The sequence below is a fragment of the Saccopteryx leptura genome, chromosome 2, assembly GCF_036850995.1.
Source record: "Saccopteryx leptura isolate mSacLep1 chromosome 2, mSacLep1_pri_phased_curated, whole genome shotgun sequence".
Taxonomy (NCBI): Eukaryota; Metazoa; Chordata; class Mammalia; order Chiroptera; family Emballonuridae; genus Saccopteryx; species Saccopteryx leptura.
Window position 1 is genome coordinate 140,844,858 of NC_089504.1, and position 20,758 is coordinate 140,865,615.

The 20,758-nt window shown below is 36.8% G+C and overlaps 1 protein-coding gene across 16 annotated transcripts in view; it reads right to left on the bottom strand.

Annotated features, from left to right (window-relative positions):
• The window catches only part of KIF21A (kinesin family member 21A), a 155,759-nt gene that overhangs the window by 105,311 nt on the left and 29,690 nt on the right, over nucleotides 1-20,758 (bottom strand). For 10 of the 16 annotated variants that reach the window (XM_066368951.1, XM_066368950.1, XM_066368948.1 and 7 more), the window contains exon 1: nucleotides 7,793-7,938. The exons of 1 other annotated variant lie outside the window; for it this stretch is intronic. In XM_066368951.1, coding sequence (XP_066225048.1) covers nucleotides 7,793-7,860 — 68 coding nt within the window. In that variant the 5' untranslated portion in view covers nucleotides 7,861-7,938. Of the gene's footprint in view, nucleotides 1-7,792; nucleotides 7,939-20,758 lie in introns of those variants that run through there. 5 more of the 16 variants (XM_066368956.1, XM_066368961.1, XM_066368955.1 and 2 more) reach the window with 1 other exon arrangement.

The window sequence follows — 20,758 nt, forward strand, 5'->3', positions numbered from 1 at the left end:
AAGTTAAAGCATATAATAATAATTACTTACCAAGTACTTTATGTCAGATTTTCACTAAGTTTGGCAGAATAAATCTTTATAAAACAACTTATTATAGTTAAATCTATCTCTTTATTTATACTTTGGTTGCTCCACTACTGCCCACCATGAAAAATGAAACGCCCACTAGTTGGTGGTAGGGACCAGGTTCACTACCATTGCTCTAACAAATTGAGCTACCTGGCCTGGGATATACCTAAATTACCAATTTAAATTATAATGTCTACAGCAGTGTTTCTCAAAGTGTGATAAAAAAACATACTCAAATAATATGGATATGTACCTCCAATCCCTAACCACCACACATACCACTCTCTATACTGCTAATCCACCTTAACCAATTTTATTTTTTCCACAATGTTTTATGTCCTTCTAACATACTATATAATCACCTTACTTATTATATTATTGCCTTTTCCCAGCAGTGATTCCTGCACTCCCACACACACACATACGTACAATAGCAAGACGGCTCCACGAGAGAACACATTGACATGTCCCATAACCTAGCAAAGTTCCTGACACATGTAGATTGTAGGTACTCAAATAATTACCGAATTAATGAAATTTAGGTTCCTGGGCTTCACTGCAGATCTACCAAATAGACACTTGGCGTGGGACCCTGAAATCTATATATTCACCAGTTATTCCAGATAATGGCAACTTAAGAGTTGGGATCTACTGGCCCACAGCCCTACACACATGGCCATAGCAACTTGAGTGGTGGCAAAAATAGTCTAACAGCAAGCACTGTCCACAAGATATAAATAGCTGCATGCTGAGCTTACAGACTTAACACAATGTTAGATGAAGTGAGGATCAAATCCCTCAGATTCTGAGTATGACATACAAAATTTTGCCTTAACCACAACCACCCACAGAAATCTAACACAATACTCTTAGCCAGACTTTTAAATAGTATCCCAAGGACCTTTTATGTAACCACAAGTCATCTTAACAACCAAAAAGGATTTTCGAACTGAAATTCTGCTGCAGACTCAAAGTAACTGACATCTTCTTACTTCTGGTGCCAACAGTGCTATACACATTATTCAAAATGTGCACTTAACTGTTTTGGGGGATTTACACTCTACATTTAAAAAACCATCATAAGGAGAGAAGGTCATGAATTTTGGTTTAAAGTGGCCACATTTAGTACCAAATGATAGTTCACGAAGTTCTTTTACAAGAGATCATGCACAGAGATATAAGGAAATATGGAAAAACAGTCTGCTGATGGGAGATAGCACCACATTTTCTCATCTGCCAAACAGAAATAAACGACACCTTATCTGCTTATCTACCCAGGTTGTAATAAGCATTAAAAAAATCATTAAAAAGTACTTAAAGAGCCCAAAGAAATATACACATATTTTGTGCTTGTGGTATGCATTTTAGACATGTTATTCTTGTCCATCCTCTCACATTTCTTGTAGACAGTGACTCTTTCTAATCTTTGCTCTGAAATCATAAGAGTTTACCAAATGGCTACGCCTAGGGGTTCTTCATATAAAAGCCATCTAAGAATAAAAATAAAAAATCGTTCTTGGTAGCAAAATAATTCCAAGACAAAATACTAAAATGTTTTTTTCTCTCTGAAAGACGCTTACCTTTACTCTATTATATTTAAACATTAAATGTAAGTTTTGCTCATTTTAGCACTCTTTATATACAAATGCTTTCAACTTCATTTGATAACCACGATGAAGGAAATGGAATAATGCCCAAATAAACTATTGATATAAAGAAAAAAATAACAGACATGCCTTGAGGGAGTTGAAATGTGGGGAATATGCCTTTTGCAGACAGTGTCAATATGCAAATTTTTAATTTTGTGCCATCACCTGAACTACTTTAATGTATTTATGTGAACAGCCTTTGACTATCTCCCAATTTAAGACTGGAATGTTTAAACATTCTAGAGCTGAGTTTAAGAAATTAACCAGCTTAGATGAATCCCATGCTAACCAAACAGCTAAGGAATATATTAAACTCACTTGTGTAATACATCTTCTGAGCACTGAGCTCTATGACTGGGACACAAGATGACAATGAACTAGTAGAGGATAGAAGCATGGAAAAAAATAACTGCAATCTTGTGTAGTATGTGCAATAACAGAAATCTATATGATGGCCATCATGAAGTTGGTAAAAAGGAGAGAGCAATAAATTGCATAAACAATTTTAATAAAGGGTAATAAAACATCCCATGTCAGTTCTCTTGAGTTCAGAACACCATAATATCTCTTAAATTACTGCAATAGCCTTCGCTATTTTCCTTGATTACTGTATTTTTCACTCCATAGGACGCACCTGACCATAAGACGCACCTGGAGTTTTAAGGAGGAAAATAAGAAAAAAAAATATTTTGAACCAAATGGTGTGTTGAAATATTTAATAAAATACCATATTTTTCACTCCATAAGAGGCACGGGCATTTTCCCTTCCACTTTGGGGGGCGGGGGTGAGGGTGGGATTGCGTCTTATGGAGCGAAAAATACGGTATATTCATGCTAGAGCCACTGTCTCCCCCCATGCATTCTCCATACAATACCAATTACTGCATTTCTAAAACATTTATCTGATCGAGTTATATCCTAATTTTAAAACTTTTAATACTTTCAATTCAAACTCTTTATTATGTTATATAAGCAAGCCTTCAGCATCTTTTTTCCTGCCTCCATGAAATATACACTTCACCTTTCTACAAATCCAATCCATCTTCCAAGGTCCAGACAGTGACCTCCTTAGCTCCCAGCCAACACTGGCCTTTTCATTCTCTGAACTCCCACATCACTTACTGGCTCTGGCTCACTTTATGCCAAATCTTGTCTTGCCATACATTCTCTTTCCTGTTTCCTGAATGTATCTGTTTTCCCATATAAAGAAGGTAAATCTTTTAATCCCAAAATCCATCCTTTGTACATATTTGGAAAGAAGGTATATTCCAAATACTTGCTAATAATTATAAAAATTATTTTTAGTTTATCACAGAACCAAAGGTTCAAAAAGTGTAACTAATGTTAATCATCCTTTTGCTCTCAGATAAACTTTAAGAAAGTTATTATTTATTATTTCAAATGTTAATATTTATTATATGCTTAACCATCTCATATTGTAAAATGTTTCTTGACAGCCAGGTTAAGTAGCTTCAGAACCTTTATAAGCAAAGCTTTTTCCTTATGACTACACAATTTTTTAAGAAAGAAAAACAGCTTAAAAGAGGAGTAGCGCCTGACCTGTGGTGGCGCAGTGGATAAAGCGTCGACCGGCAAATGCTGAGGTTGCCAGTTCAAAACCCTGGGCTTGCCTGGTCAAGGCACATATGGGAGTCAATGCTTCCAGCTCCTCCCCCCTTCTCTCTCTCTCTGTCTCTCCTCTCTCTCTGTCTCTCCCTCTCCTCTCTAAAATGAATAAATAAATAAAAATTTAAAAAAGAAAGAAAAACAATCCACTATTTTAAATGAATCCCGAAGGAATGATTTTACTCCTCATCCATTCATTTTTTTTTTTTTAATTTATTTATGTTGTATTTTTCCAAAGTGAGAGGTGGGGGGGGGACCAGACAGACAGACTCCCGCATGCACCTGACCGGGATCCACCTGGCATGCCCACTAGGGGGTGATGCTCAGCCCATCTGGGGCATTGCTCCATTGCAACTGGAGCCATTCTAAAGCCTGAGGTGGAGGCCATGGAGCCATCCTCAGTGCCAGGGCCAACTTTGCTCCCATGGAGCCTTGGCTGTGGGAGGGGAAGAGAGAGATAGAGAAGGAGAGGGGGAAAGGTGGAGAAGCAGATGGGCACTTCTCCTGTATGTCCTGGTTGGCAATTGAACCCAGGACTTCCACATGCCAGGCTCATGTTGTACCACTGAGACAACCGGCCAGAGCTTCCATTCATTTATTAAACAAATACTAATTGAACAACTACTGTGTGCTAAGCACTAGAGAAAGAACACTGACTAAAAAAGATAAAGCACCCATTCTCAAGTAGCTTAGGTTCCAGTGAGGATGAAGTCAGTTTATAGTATGTTCAGTGGTGATAAATGCACTGGAGAAAACTAAAGCAGAAAAGGTTGTAGAGCAGGGGTCCCCAAACTACGGCCCACGGGTCGCTTGCAGCCCCCTGAGGCCATTTATCCGGCCCCCACCACACTTCCAGAAGGGGTACCTCTTTTATTGGTGGTCAGTGAGAGGAGCATAGTTCTCATTGAAATACTGGTCGGTTTGTTGATTGAAATTTACTTGTTCTTGGCCTGACCCATGGTGGCGCAGTGGATAAAGCGTCAACCTGGAAATGCTGAGGTTGCTGGTTCAAAACCCTGGGCTTGCCTGGTCAAAGCACGTATGGGAGTTGATGCTTCCTACTCCTCTCCCCTTCTCTCTCTCTCTCTCCCCCCTCTCTATAATGAATAAATTTTAAAAATCTTTAAAAAAATAAATAAATTTACTTTTTCTTTATTTTAAATATTGTATTTGTTCCCGTTTTGTTTTGTTTTTTTACTTTAAAATAAAATATGTGCAGTGTGCATAGGGATTTGTTCATAGTTTTTTTTATAGTCCAGCCCTCCAACGGTCTGAGGGACAGTGAACTGGCCCCCTGTGTAAAAAGTTTGGGGACCCCTGGAGTGGAGTGTCAGGGTTGAGGAAACAAGCAGGTTGCTATTGCATAGAGGGTGGTCAGAGAAGAGCTCATTATCACGGTATGATATTTGAAATAATATTTGAGCAAAAGCTTAAAGAGTAGTCATGCTACTCTTTAGCGTATCATCCATGATATGTGAAGGAGAAATGTTCTTTTGTGTATACACAAAAGAAGGAACAGCAAGTGTAAAGGTCCAATAATGTGCATATACTTTTTAAAATATTTAATTCTGCAATAGGAGATGAATAAGTGTGTAGTTAATAAGGCATAGGTGAAACTTTTAAGATGTATTAGCATAGATAAGTAGCCAGTGAATAGCTTGTGAGACACAGGCAGAATTCATTGGCCATATTAAACATAAAAATGAAAATAGTGTCACTAAACAGGAATGCAAGTTTCTTATATCTTTTTCTAAATATTCTAAACATATATAATAACAAGTTTTAAGAAATGAGTAGAATTATACTTTCTGTATATAGTCTATGTTCCTTAAAAAAAAAAAAAAAAAGTGATGGGCGTCTTGGCCTCAAATTCCAGATGATGTGCCTCAATAACTACAGCAAAGATAAGGACCTGAGACTCAGGACCGGAGCAAACCCTATAATTAGGGAGATTGCTCTCTATGAAGGTAATTAGGTCCTTCAGGCAGTCCTGCAAGAAATACTAGAGACTCAGTCAAAATTCAAGTATTGATATGCACTAGATTATGTAATTAAGAGGTGAGGAAATACCACAGAAAATCCATATAGAGACTTGCCTGCACCAAAGAAAACATGAGCTCTGTGTATAGAAAACATTGGCATAGTGAGGTGGCCAAGAACAGGGAACAGGGTATCAGATGAAATGATCAGAATTTGAAATGTGGTTCTGCCACTCCATACAGTTCAGTGCACTTTGGCAAGTAAGTGAATCTCCCTGTGCTTCGGTTTTCTTGTCCCTAAGACAAGGAGAAAGGTACCGACATTCTATGGTTGTCAAAAAGATAAATTACGTGCACAAGTTCATAGTTAAGAAGGCTTAGATTCAGGGTCCTGATATACAGATACTTGGAGGGACAAGATAAACAGAAAACTTGGAGGCATCACTGGAGCTAAGAAAAGGGAAAATAATGTAGGCTAGGGGGAAAAGGCAGGTCCTGTAAAAACCCTGAGCTCGTGCCCTCAATTTATGAATTAGGAAACAGAAACTCTGAGAGATCATTTATCCCAAGTCATATGACCAGCAAGTATCTCATCTGTAATTTAGAAATATACTTCATGAAAATCGTGACAACTTCAGCAATGAAAGTCAGATTTTCTATTAGGACAGAATTAGGCTGAGAGAACTGATGATAGAAGCGGAATCACACTGTTTTCTTAACAATTGCCTGTAAGTCACTAATTGGCTCTTCTGAAAGATGGATTTCACATTTCTGATAACTACAAGTAAAAAGTTTTTATTTAATAGAAGTTAAAGGATTTTCAAAATGTTCTTATGTGACTCCACCCCAATTAACATTTCCAAATCTTACTGCACTCAAAGGCAAAGAATAGGAATGATAGCATCATCTATCAATTCTGTATATATTGCATTTACCATTTGTGCTTCCTGTGTACAGGAGCAACATAAAATTCTTTTTTTTTTCTTTTTTTTTTTTCTGAAGTTGGAAACGGGGAGGCAGTCAGACAGACTCCCGCATGAGCCCGACGGGGATCCAACTGGCATGCCCACCAGGGGGCGATGCTCTGCCCATCTGGGTGTCGCTCTGTTACAACCAGAGCCATTCTAGCACCTGAGGCAGAGGCCAATGAGCCATCCCCAGCGCCCGGGCCATCTTTTGCTCCCATGGAGCCTTGGCTGCGGGAGGGGAAGAGAGAGACAGAGAGGAAGGAGAGGGGGAGGGGTGGAGAAGCAGATGGGCGCTTCTCCTATGTGCCCTGGTCGGGAATCGAACCCAGGACTCCTGCACGCCAGGCCGATGCTCTACCACTAAGCCAACCGGCCAGGGCCAGTTCTTTTGCTAATAAGTGAAAACAGCAATATAGATACAAAGCAGAGTTAATGTGATACAACAAAGGACTTTTCCTGGTTATAGTAAAAAAAAAAAAAAACCCAGTTCATGGCTTCAAAGCTATTTTCCATTGTTCATAACTTTCTTTACCCAGAAGTCAATGCTCAGCCTTACTTTCAGTAATGTAGAGGGAGAGAAGAGCCCAGGATCTTTTTAATGCTAGAAGGAGAGTGTCTTTAATTGCTGCTTCTTTCTTGCTCATCACAGAGGTTTGCTAATAGTATCAAGCAGTATTAACCAGGTACACAGATAAAGGATGACTTAGAATGAAGCTCTGAAGACTATCTTATCTCTAAAGGAAAACAAGATACCACCAAAGATATGCAGTTCTGATGGTACAACTGAAGTCAAGAGCCAAAAAAATCTAAAAGAAAATGGCTAATTTTACCAAAGTAGAAAACCATCTTCTATCTAGTTTTTACAAAGGCACGTGGAGACAAGTGGTTTTTATAGAATTACATTCATGGAAACCACACTAAAAGATTAACTTAATTTAAAAGAATAAATATTTACTGAGCATGCATTTTTGAAAACCCTGTGTTTGGTACCGGTGACAAACAAAGATAAATAAGATATGAGTTTACACTCACAGAACTTGCATTTCAGAGAATTCATATTATGTTCCTTAAGAAACACACGATAAAATAAGTCCTACAAAAGGGAATATAAAAAATGCTTGGGAATCCAAAGGAAATCAGGGGAACGTCAAAAAGTATAGTATGCAAGGAAAAGCAGAACATTGGTAAGAAACAGTTGCTATAGTAACAAGCTACAGTTTTCAGAAGAGCTAAAAGCTGAAAGAATTATATTGGAAAATAAACTTATTAGGTCAACAGAAATAATAATAAATGGGAAAGTACAGTGGTTGAAAAGCAAAATTTCAAAGTAAATCCTTTGCTCAATTACCCTATTTATAAAGACAATTTTTGAAAAACATTTCTTACACTGAAAAAAATGCTTTAGACAAAAGTTTGGTATGGCAAGGATTAAAGGGTGTTCGCAGTCAAATGTTATCAACAACAGTAAAGGCCAAGTTCCCATGATTCTACAGATACTTACTGAGGCAACTCAAAGAACTTGAGAGTGCTTGGGCGGAACGCCAGGCAGAGTGCCAAACAGTGCTGCATCAAAACCAGTGCCCAGAATATCAATCAAAAGCATGTCTTCATGAGAAACGTTTAATGTGTTTCCTCTTCTTAAATTATCAAGTCTTTTTTCCAGAAAAGGTAGGTGTCTACCTTTTGGAAATAGAAATTCAGGCTTAGCGATAAATGCACTTATCAATTACATATATTTTTTAAAAGGGAACTGTAGACATAAATGAAAATTACAGTTCATCCAAAGTGTCTTTTAAACCACCGATTCAATATACTTCTTGCCAAGCTAGTTATGAATTGCAAATATGCAACTCCGCATAGAAATACACTGAATATGTTTGATTCATTCATTCTTCCTACTACTCCTGTAAACAGAAAGTTATATATATTGATAAAACAAAATCAAAACTAGTCACCCACAAAAACTGTCTATTTGAACATTCTGAATAATTGGCATAAGGAATGATCTAGTTCTAGAAAAAGAATGGTGATTGTGCATTTTAGGAGATTTTACACACTTAGGAAGAGAAACTAAAAACATTTTATGTTACATAGCACAAGAAGAGCTCTACTAAACATATACCAGAATACCGGAAATCTTCCAGAGCTACCAAAACCATTTGGGTAGAGGAGAATGTGGGTCAATTTCTTTCTGGAAAGCCAAGGAGAAAGTTATAACGGAAGTTTAAAGGTTCGTTAGGTTTAGAAATATTTTATTAAAATATTTAGATATTCTCTAAAGGGTTGTAATATATTTTTAAAATATTGATAAAAGAAACCTCTTTTCTCTACTAAGAATTAAATTCTACCCTGGTAACAAACACTGTATTACTGGAAAAAAAAAATGTGTTTAGGACCTAAAAATTATTTCTATAATGCATCAAAAACAAGAGAAAAGAAAACTAGCTTCTTATCACTGTTGTGCAAGAATTCTTGAAGCACAGTTTGGCATCTGCTTGTGAGAACTGGCACAACATGTATATTCACGATTCAGGAATGTGTCGTCCCCATTTAAAACTCAAGAACCCAATAATCAGTCTTTCCCCCTTTAAGATAAGAATACACATCAAAAAACTTCAAACACTCCCTCAGACACAAGAGCCTAAAGGTCATTCATTCATTTATTTGTTCGTACATCAAACACCTGTGGAACACCTGGGTGCTCTGTGCAAAACAGTAAGCTAGGCAATTAGAATAGATATATAACACAGTCCATGCCCTTACACTACTCACAGTCTAGAGTTTTTAAGATAAAGCACATTTATCTAAAAATATTCTAAAATCTAATCAGCCATGCTAGCTTTTCTTATTGGAAATCTTTAATCATGTCTGATGATGTATATGTATATGTGAATAAACATATTAAGTGCAATATGTATATACATAAGTCTACACACACATTTGTTTTAACTCTTCAGTTTTAGATTGTTCATATGATGTGATATCATGGGAAAAGCACTGGTCCAGGACTGAAGACATATTCTAGTCAATCTCAGCTACTTATTAGCTACGTGACCTCGGGCATGTCATTTAACTTTCATTAGCCTACTTTCTAATGCACAAAATAAAGATAATAATACCTGTTTTACCTACTTCACAGGCTTATTATCATGGATATAAAATGGTAAAAAGATGTAATATTTTTATTAAATTATAGAACTCTTAAAAAGTGCATACAATGTTATCCATTCAAAACATGAGACCTTATTGTAATTTCCAAAGCTATTAAAATAGCTAAAATACTTTCATGTAAGTTTTTTAAACAACTTCAGCTCAACTGAAGAGTCTTGCTCCTTTTAAGACTTGTATTGATACTTTCATAAAAAATCGAGTTAATGTTGAAATTAACATTGAATGAAGATTAGTGAGTATTCAGTTAATGTTAAAGAACAGCCACTTGGCCAGTTTCTCAATGGACCAGATATATCCTAATCACCTAGGAGCCTCTTTAAGATGCTGACTTGTAAATCTGAATTTCTACAGGGCTCAGTTTGGATTGCACAAATTTATCAAGCACCCAGGATATTTTTACACACATTAAGATCTAAAAGCCACTAAACTACGGGAAAAGATCAACTCATTCTTCTGACCTTACTAGCAAATAAGATCAGGAAAAAAAATATTGATTAGAAAGTAAAAGATCTTATAGAATATTTACTGCATTTTCCAGCTCATTTAAAAATATTCTTAAATTAAGAAAGAATAACATGGTGCAGTTATTAGTTTCACTACCTTATGTAGTGCTAAAAATAATCTAAGTTATATTTTTTATAACTGAAAAACACATACAAAAGAAGTTGGGAGGCCCTGGCCAGTTGGTTCAGTGGTAGAGCATCAGCCTGGCTTGTGAATGTCCCAAGTTCGATTCCCAGTCAGAGGACACAGGAAAAGCATCCATCTGCTTCTCCACCTCCACCCTCTCGCTTCTCTCTCTCTCCTTTCCCCTCCTGCAGCCATGGCTTCATTGGAGTGAGTTGGCCCCAGGCACTGGGGATGTCTCCATGGCCTCCACCTCAGGTGCTAAGAAGAACTCGGCTGCTAAGCAACAGAATAACGCCCCAGATGGGCAGAGCATCGCCACCTAGTGGGCTTGCCAGGTGGACCCTGGTCGGAGCACAAGCAGGAGTCGGTCTCTCTGCCTCCCCTCCTCTCACTGGAAAAAAAAAAAGAAGTTGGGAAGTATGCAATAAGCATTTTGAGCCAAATACAACACAATGAAAATAAAGAAAATTTTAAGAGTTCTTTTTGGCAAATTCAATATAAAATTAGTGATACCTACATACTATTTAAGCAATATCTGTACGAGGGGTCCCCAAACTTTTTACACAGGGGGTCAGTTCACTGTCCCTCAGACCTTTGGAGGGCCGGACTATAAAAAAAAATTATGAACAAATCCCTATGCACACTGCACATATCTTATTTTAAAGTAAAAAAACAAAACAGGAACAAATACAATATTTAAAATAAAGAACAAGTAAATTTAAATCAACAAACTGACCAGTATTTCAATGAGAACTATGCTCCTCTCACTGACCACCAATGAAAGAGGTGCCCCTTCCAGAAGTGCGGCGGGGGCTGGATAAATGGCCTCAGGGCTGCATGTGGCCCACGGGCCGTAGTTTGGGGACCCCTGATCTGTACTATTCCAAATATTATACATTCCTCACTGAACTAACACAAATTTCAAATGCATGGTATTAAACGAATTATGCCTAAGTAAATTAAATTTTCATAAGGCCTTTTTCTCAAATTAAAAAATATATAGTGAATGCCATTAAAATATGTACTTGAGAATTTAAAGCTACTTATATGATAAAATTATAGTTGAAAATTTACTTTGTAAATTGTCTTTAATATTAAATGCTATTTTTAGAAGTAAAAATTAATTTAAAAATATACTTATGTATTGTCCAAAAATGTATCTGTACCAAAATAACCATAACATTTTAAATATCTATGTAAAAAAAGTTTATGTAATAAAAATATCTACGATGTTATGTAAAACTGCAGCCATCTAACAAGACTCAAATGCAGAAAAAATTTAAATAGTACCAGTCAAATAAAGAACTGTTAAAAAACTTCATCCAGTTATTTAAACATTTCTTACATTAACATTTAAGAAACAAAACGCTGCACACACTTTTCCTTGCAGCTGCTTTATGAAAGTGTATATAAAGTTCCAGAACAAACTACTAAGCAAAGCCCCACATCATTGCTGCGTGTTTCCTACTAACAGACGCTCCACTGTTTGAAACAGAAGGCTGCCTGTTCAGTGAAATAGCTGAAAACACGGAGCTGGTCATACTTAACTAGGCCATAAGAAAAAAAGTATGTAGTAAGAAAAATAAATTCACTCAACAGTGTGCAAAATAGTTACAGAACAGTTACAAACACATCACTGTATTAATTATGTGACTGACTTTTTTTTTGTATATAAATAATCTTCCCTCTCTCTCATATGTAATGCTTGTTTTTATATATTTCTTTTCTGGCCACCCTTCATGTTCAAGTCAAAAAAAAAAAAAAAGCTATATTTGACCTTAGCCAAAAGGCCGAGGAAGCTTAGAATATTCAAGCTAGAATATTTAAAGAAAGCCTAAAATACTAAAAAAATAATAATAATAAAAATCACTTTTGTAAATTCTAATAGAAAGTTGAAGTTACAAAACATAGCTTGTAAAAAATTACATATATAATATATAACAAAATTATATATTTATAATATATATACCTTATATAAATACATATACTATAGTATATAGTAACTAAAGAGATACTAAATGATTATCTTTTGGGCATCTTCAAATACTTTCTTGCCCAATTAATGCTCATGTTTTACTTAAGCCACCCATGTTGCCTAAAGTGTTCCCTCCCTCCTCTGAATGGTCTCTAGATAATCCATTTGGCATCTGTCATTTGTTTACTAATGTAACCTTTTAGGTGTGCACTTTACTCAGCAAGTAGACTTTAAGCTTTTCAAGGGCAAAAACTGTCTTATGCCTTTCTTTACTTCTCCATGTTAATTTATCTCTTACATCTTCTCAAAATTGTTGAGCTCCCTAGCTGCCTTTTCTCTCCACCTCCACCATCCCCACTTTAAATTTATGATCACAATCTTCAAATGAGCCCCTAACACTACCAAAAAGCTCATCCCTACCCCAAGTTGTTTTACTCACTCTCCAAAAAAACGATTTCACTGCTTCTCGAACATCTCCAATCCCACTCCCAGCTAATCCCTTGTTTCTTTCTTCAATGAGAAAGGACAAATTGTCAAAATAAAACCTTTTCCCCCCACTTCTGCTTATATACTTTGCTTTCAATGTCTCCACTTGTAGGTTGCTTTCCATCATTTTTCACCTTCTTGAAAACTTGACTCCTGGAATAAACCCTTTGGCTCCTGCATTCTTGCCTCCCTACTAGATCATTGTCAGCGTACAAGCATTGTGTAATTGCATTTCTCTCTTTATGTCAGATTCCTCACTTTTACAATGGGGGTTAAAATAGTACATACTTTATAGAGTTGCTGTGAAGATTACTCTAATTATTATTATTATTATTATTACCATGTTTTAAATCCATCACAAACTCGTGACCTCCTCTGGCTACACATTTTCTTCTTTCTTTTTTTTTTTTTTTTGTATTTTTCTGAAGCTAGAAACCGGGAGAGACAGACAGACTCCCGCATGCGCCCGACCGGGATCCACCCGGCACGCCCACCAGGGGGCGATGCTCTGCCCCTCCGGGGCATCGCTTTGCCGCGACCAGAGCCACTCTAGCGCCTGGGGCAGAGGCCAAGCAGCCATCCCCAGCGCCGGGGCCAACTTTGCTCCAATGGAGCCTCGGCTGCGGGAGGGGAAGAGAGACAGAGAGGAAGGAGAGGGGGAGGGGTGGAGAAGCAGATGGGCACTTCTCCTATGTGCCCTGGCCAGGAATCGAACCCGGGACTTCTACACGCCAGGCCGACGCTCTACCACTGAGCCAACTGGCCAGGGCCTGGCTACACATTTTCTAATCCCTGTTATAGCTATCTCAAAATAGTGGCCTATTGTTCCTATCTCTAATTCCTCATTCTCTCCTGAGCCTCCTCCACTAAGGTTTTTCACCATCAACCTCTGAAAACTCACCGAACAAAGACATTAACTAATGGCTACCATGTAACCAAATCCAACAGCCTATTTTCTGTCTTCAAATAAATAACAGCCACCACATATTGAACACCTCCTATGCTGCCAGACATAGTGACTTAATCCTCAAGATAACTCGGTGGAATAGAGTCTATAATTATCTCATCTTAAAGAATAAACTTAAAGATGGCCCAGGCGCTGGGGATGGCTCCTTGGCCTCTGCCCCAGGCGCTGGAGTGGCTCTGGTCGTGGCAGAGCGACGCCCCGGAGGGGCAGAGCATCGCCCCCTGGTGGGCATGCCGGGTGGATCCCGGTCGGGCGCATGCGGGAGTCTGCCTGACTGTCTCTCCCCGTTTCCAGCTTCAGAAAAAATAAATAAATAAAATTAAAAAAAAAGAAAAAACTTAGATAACAAGAGGTTAAATAACTTGTTCAATATCACACAATTTCATAATTGTCTACAGTGATTGCTGTATACCTGAAACTAATATAAAATACTGAATGCCAACTATAATTGAAAAATAAATTTTTTAATATATATAAATTCAGTTTGGTATATAAATAATATATTGACATTAATGTAAACAAATAACTTTTAAAATAAAAATAAATAAGATAATACTAGAGAAAATTATCTCAATAAATTTTCTAGGCATAAACTTAAAAAAAAAAACAAAACAGCACAGCTTACTCAATCTCTCTCCAAATTCTAAAGAAAACCCGGTAATTGGCTCTACTAAACCAATCATTTTAACAAACATGATTCCCAATTCCTTCACAAGCATCAAGCAGGTGTCCTTATGTCCCTACTATACTATTATTGACAGTGATTCTCATTCTTTTAACCCAAGCCTCATTCCAACAAACAAAAATCTCCTTGCATTGTGTTTTACTCATGATATCTGGCATAAAGTCAGTAAGGTCAAGACATATGTAATAGAAGAAGAAAAATGTGACCAGTCATCAAGAGAAAATGAAATAAACAGATAATGGAAACAAATCCACAGATGATCAAGACACTGGAGTTAGCTAATTAGGATTTTAAAATAACTATTACATATTAAAGAAAAGATGAACAAATAGATAAAAAATTAGAAAATTTCAATTTCAATTTTGAAAAATAGATGGATATTCTAGAACTGAAAAATATACTATCTGAATTAAGAACTAATAGGTTTAACAACAGTTTGGATAAAGAAGACATGTTTGGCTCAAGAAAGAGATCAATAGAAAAATATACAATTTGAAATACAAGAAAAAAATAATGAGAAGAGAAAGAGCATAATGGAGATGTGAGACACTCTCAACACACGATATCTGTATAATTGGGAGTCCTAGAAGAGCAAGAAAATGAGGTAGAAACAATATTTGAAAAGACAACGAACAAATAACTTCCAAACCTGCTGAAAGACATAAACTCAGAGATTTAACTCAATGAACCCTATAAGAAATAAAGTTAATTTTATGGCAAGAAATATTACCAAAGACACAGAGGAAGAGTATTTCATAATAACAGGGCTGTGAGAGACAAAATAATGCCCACACCAAGATATCCAGGTCTTAGTCCCTGAAATTCATGAAAACATTACATTGCATGGCAAAAAGGACTTTGCAGATATAAATAAATTAAGGATCTCTAGTTGAAGGATTATCCTACATTGTCAGATATCAGGTATTCATGTTAGATATATAATTTAATCTAACTACAAGAGTCCATATAAAAGAAAACACAATATGAAGGTAAAAACAGAGAGATTAAAGATGCTGTACTGCTGGCTTTGAAGATGGAGGAAGAACCAGGAGCCAAGGAATAAAGGACTACAGCGACAGAAACTAGAAAAGGCAAGGAAAGGGATTTTTCTCCTAGGATCTCTGGAGTACTTTGGATTTTAGCTCAGCAAAAAATCCATTTTGGACTTTTGACCCACAACATAGGGAGATAATGAATCTGTATTGTTTTAAATTGTGTTAATATATTATAGCAGCAATAGAAAACTAATAAAAGGACCAATAAAACAAAAATATAAAATTTAATCTCTCTACCCAATAATATGGCTTCAAATATAAAAAGCAAAAAGTGACAGAACACAAGGAAAATTAATCAAGTCATTATCATCTGACCAAGCGGTGGCGCAGTGAATACAGCATCGGACTGAGATGCAGAGAATCCAGGTTCAAAGCCCCGAGGTGACTGTCTTGAGCATGGGCTCACCAGCTTGAGCATGAGGTTGCTGGCTTGAGCATGGTATCATAGACATGACCCCATCGTTGCTGGTTTGGGCCCAAAAGTCACTGGCTTGAAGCCCAAGGTCACTGGCTTAAGCCCAAGTTCAGCTTGAGCAAGGGGTTAATCATTCTGCTGTAACCCCCCCAGTCAAGGCACATATGAGAAAGCAAACAATGAACAACTAAGGTGCCACAACAAAGAACTGATGCTTCTCATCTCTCTTCCTTCCTGTCTATCTGTCCCTATTTTCTCCTCTCTCTCTCTCTCTCTCTCTCTGTCACAAAAAATAAAATAAAATAATTTTTTAATTAAAAAAAAGCACTTGACTACTGTAGTCCTTAGTTTGGTTTGAGGCCATTAATATGGCAAATCTTTTAGAGAGGTCTCCTCGTTTTCGGGGCAAGCATCAATCCTGACCTAGCTGAACTTTTTAAAAAATTAATGATAGCAGTCCTGGCTGGTTGGCTCAGCGGTAGTGTCAGCCCAGCATGTGGAAGTCCCTGGTTCGATTCACAGTCAGGGCACACAGGAGAAGTACCCATCTGCTTCTCCACCCTTCCCCTTCTTCCTCTCTATCTCTCTTCCCCTCCTGCAGCCAAGGATCCATTGGAGCAAAGTTGGCCAGGGTGCTGAGGATGGATCCATGGCCTCCGCCTCAGGCGCTAGAATGGCTCCAGCCACAATGGAGCAACGCCCTAGATGGGGAGAATGTCGCCCCCTGGTGAGCATGCCGGGTGGACCCTGGTCAGTCACATGTGGGAGTCTGTCTCACTGCCTCCCCACTTCTAACTTTAGAAACATACAAAAAAGAAAAAAAAGGAAAGAAAGAAAAATTAATGATGGCACCTGACAAGATACTATGGAGAAAGTAAAATTTCAATGACACTGGAGTATCTAAAAATCTTTGTTTCTAGTTTAAAGAGATAAATTAGTAGCTTATATTGCATGCCCAGTTTCTTAACCCCATTTGGAAACAATTGCTCAATTCTTCCTTCCTGTCCCTACCTATTTAAATGCTATTCCACTTAAACAAAACATCACATCTAATCCTTGAGTCTCTTTGACCAGGCAGAATACTTAAAAGAGGTTCCTCAGGGACAGGAAGAAAGTGTATACAGACAGATGGCCACTGTCACACCTCACTTCTTTGTTCTAAGGGAACAAAAGCAGTTCTGATGGATAGTAATTTTAAAGTCCTACAAGAAATCACTAATTTGAAATACTGCAAAACTGGTTGTGAAATAGGAACTAAAAATATCATACACATAGTATACAATATAAAAATATATTCAGGACATGTCATTTTTTTTGCCATTATGATATATAAAAGCCTTATATTTGAACTATGAAATTAAAGCTATATTAAACTGTAAATAGTAAAAATTATTTTTCCATAGGAAGATGTCATATAAGACAATTCTGACAAATGAGAACAAAATGTCATAAAACAAAAATAAACCTATTTGTTGAAGCTAATAAATAAACCTATTTGTTGAAGCTAATAAAAGTGCTGCACAAACACCCACATAATGGGCACAAATAGAGTATATGCTTTGATTTCACAAAGGGTTCAGATGTTCTCTAATTGAAATTAATCTCTACTGTACAAGAAACTTAAAGGAAAAGAAACATCGTATATATAATATATAACAAATTGACTTGGTATTTTCTTTTTCTTCACATATTAGTAGAAATATTCTAAATCACTGTATATACTTAAATATGTTTCACTTAAAAGTTTAGGGATAGTTATTCTTCTGTTGCTAGAAACAGTAATATAGAGACAGTTGTCCTTTTTACTCTCTTCCCCCACAGTTTATTCAATGACAGAGTGCAGCTGTGCAGAAAGCAGATCAAACAGGATCCCTATGAGGCCACTGACTGCTATTATATCACTGTCTCTGGTACTTTTATTGTCAAAAGATCTAGATGCTATTTGGTTGACTACTATGTACTGCAACCACAGTCAGAAAATCATTTTTTAAAAATAATTTTAAAACTTTAAACAGCTCTTAAAAAATTCTACCTAGGCTTCCTAAACATCTGATCCAGCTAAACATAAGCTCTAAAGACCAAATAGATTCAGGAGGTCCTGACAATCAGAGGGTATCATGTAACAGGAAGATAACCATGCATATAGGCAGGTGACAATAAGTCGGCCTATCAGGAGGCAGAAAACATCAGGAATAGGCCAAGGAGGAGGCAGATGTCTAAGCAGATACAGTCAACGTCAGGGAGAGTATGTTAGCAGGTATCAGAGACTCAATAACTATGACTGTAACATAAAGGTATATAGTCAATCAACACATTTTATTGAAAGTCTCTTCTGAAGTAATCACTGTTCTACATTCCAGCAATCCAGTTATGAATAAAACAAAGATTACTTAACTATATACAAGGGTCTGTACTAAACATTCTGTGAATACAAGTGTTGTTTCCGTTATTGACATCAGTTCAAGGGAAAAGTTTAATAATGAACTAAGCAGTAAACAAAGGTCGTAACTAAGGCACATGAAGCAACAAGACAGAGTACAATTTATTGAAATAAGTGACACAAGGCAGGGCTAAAAGTTCAATTCCTGGATTTAAGCTATTTAAGGTCCAGTAATAAAGGTTTAATTCATTTAGCAAAAAAAAAAAAAAAAGTTATGTCGGTACTGATTATTAGAAATGAAAAAAATAAAAAAGACAAGACGAAACTGACTTTTGAGCTATTGGAACTCAGGATAGTCTGGTGTTTAAGAACAGTCTGAGAGTCTGTGTTAATGATAAATCTCCAAGTGTTAACAGCCTAACTTCAAAGGGTAGAGATATACAGCGGCAAGAAGACAAAGATCAGAACAGATGAGTTCAAAGCAAATGCTTTAGATAAAAGATAATCTGATAGCAATGAAATAGATTGGAGAGGAACATAAAAGAAGTCAGAGGGTATAACAGAAAGAGCAAATGATTGAAAGTCAGAAAATTTGGTTCTAGTCCCTGCTCTTTACCTTCACATTCGCTGATTCTTACAGTCTACATTTTGTCATCTTTAAAAACAATAAGAACAAAAATTTGATTAGAAAGCTCAAGAAAGAAAACATGAGGATTCACTCTCTGATCTGCAAGGAGCCGTGCAAATGTTAGTTAATTACGATCATTACAGCAAAGTTCAGTCATGAATCGGAAACATCTTCACTAGAGTGAAGGCAATGTGAATTACTACAGTCAGGGTGTGAAGAAAAATACAATATAGGAGACACTAATGCCCTGGCCGGATAGCTCGGTGGGTTAGAGCATCATCCCAAAGCACAGAGGTTGCTGGTTCAATCTCTGGTCAGGACACATACAGGAGTAGCTCCATGTCCCCCCGCCCCCTTCCTCTCTCTCTAAAATCAATACAATAAACATTTAAAAGAGAGAGAAAGACATTAAAGAGAAAGAAGCAGAAGGATTTAGCAACAACTAGGGGATAATTCCAAAAAATTTTTTAACCATAAGTACCAGAAGACAGACACTGTTGAGGGAGAGAGTGATAAAATAAATAAAAGAATATTGAATTGTGAAAAAACTATATTAAACATCTCACCTAGTTGTACTAAATCCATGTAAACATGGTATAAAATGTTCAAGTAGGTACCAACCACATTGTTCAGTCATGATTACACTTTCTATTATCAAAGACAGTGACAACTGTAGCTTTTCAGATTTGAATAAACTTTCCTATGTTTATATTATGAAACAGACAAATAATGAAATAATGTATCAGGTTACTTTTTACTAGTAAAGGAAAAGCGCTGCGAGGATTCCTCGTACTACTTTGCAAATGTAGTAGACAAGGAAATTTTGGTTTTGCCTCCTGCATCATGTCACCAGTGAAGTTATGTAAAGGCTACAAGCAACAAAACAAAGCCTTAGTGATTCTATATAGACTTGATCATCCTAGAAGGAAGGTTTTGCAAATGTCATATTATATGGGTCCACATCATTAATTAAAACACTGTTGTAATTGTTCAGGCACTGCATAATTTAAAACCTGAACTAGGGCGGTGGCAAATGAAATGAAAAAAAAGTGGCGTAGATACAAAAGACAGAAACGACAACACATCTGTACGTGAATATGGAACGCTAAGGGCTCTACCTCCTCAATTACACTGGTGGCAACCGAATCTGGGCTTTCTTCTGAGCAACATCTAATTCCATCATCTAAATGAGCAAAGAATAAGCTGTGGATGAAATACTATCCAGAAAACATTGCTTTAGTATGGTCAGGTCTGCAGCTGGACTAAGATGATTGGAAAGAGTTTTGAGGCCTGCCTTGTTAGTAATTCAGTAGGAATGACCCACACATAAAGTAACATGCTGAGTGATGAACAACATAGCATATATTGTTGATCAGTGTCCTCCAAAAATGCTTCTTAACTTGGACATCTGATATATGAAAACAATATAGGGTTTTCTGAACTTCTCTATGAACTCATTGTCTATTGATCTTAATACAATATTTTATTACGCTACTTCATCTGAACATATAAACATCGGTGCTTTGGAAATACTGTAAAACTAAAGAAGCAACAGAATTTATGAACCAAAGCCATTCAATTCATAATGTTCTTCAATGAGTGGTGAATACTTAAGCATCTACAGTAGCATCAGTGAGAATTATCCATTAACACATACAGAATACCTTGAAGACATTGCAGGTTCAGTTCCAGATGACCTCAATAAAGCAAATATCACAATAAAGCAAGTAAGTAACACAAACTTTTTTATTTCCCAGTGCATATAAAAGTTATGTTTACACTATATTCTAGCCTATTTGTGTGCAAAAGCATTATGTCTAAAAAACAATGTACACTTCTTAATTTAAAAATATTTTATTGATAAAAAATACTAACCATCATCTGAGCCTTCAGTGAATGGTAATCTTTTTGGTGGGGGATGCTTGACACAGTGTTGACGGCCGCTGACTGCTCAGCATGGTGATTGCTGAAGGCTGGGGTGGCTGTGACAATTTCTTGAACTAAGATAACAGTGAAGTTTGCTGCATCAATTGACTCTTCCTTTTATAAACAATTTCTCTCAAACCCTACTGCTG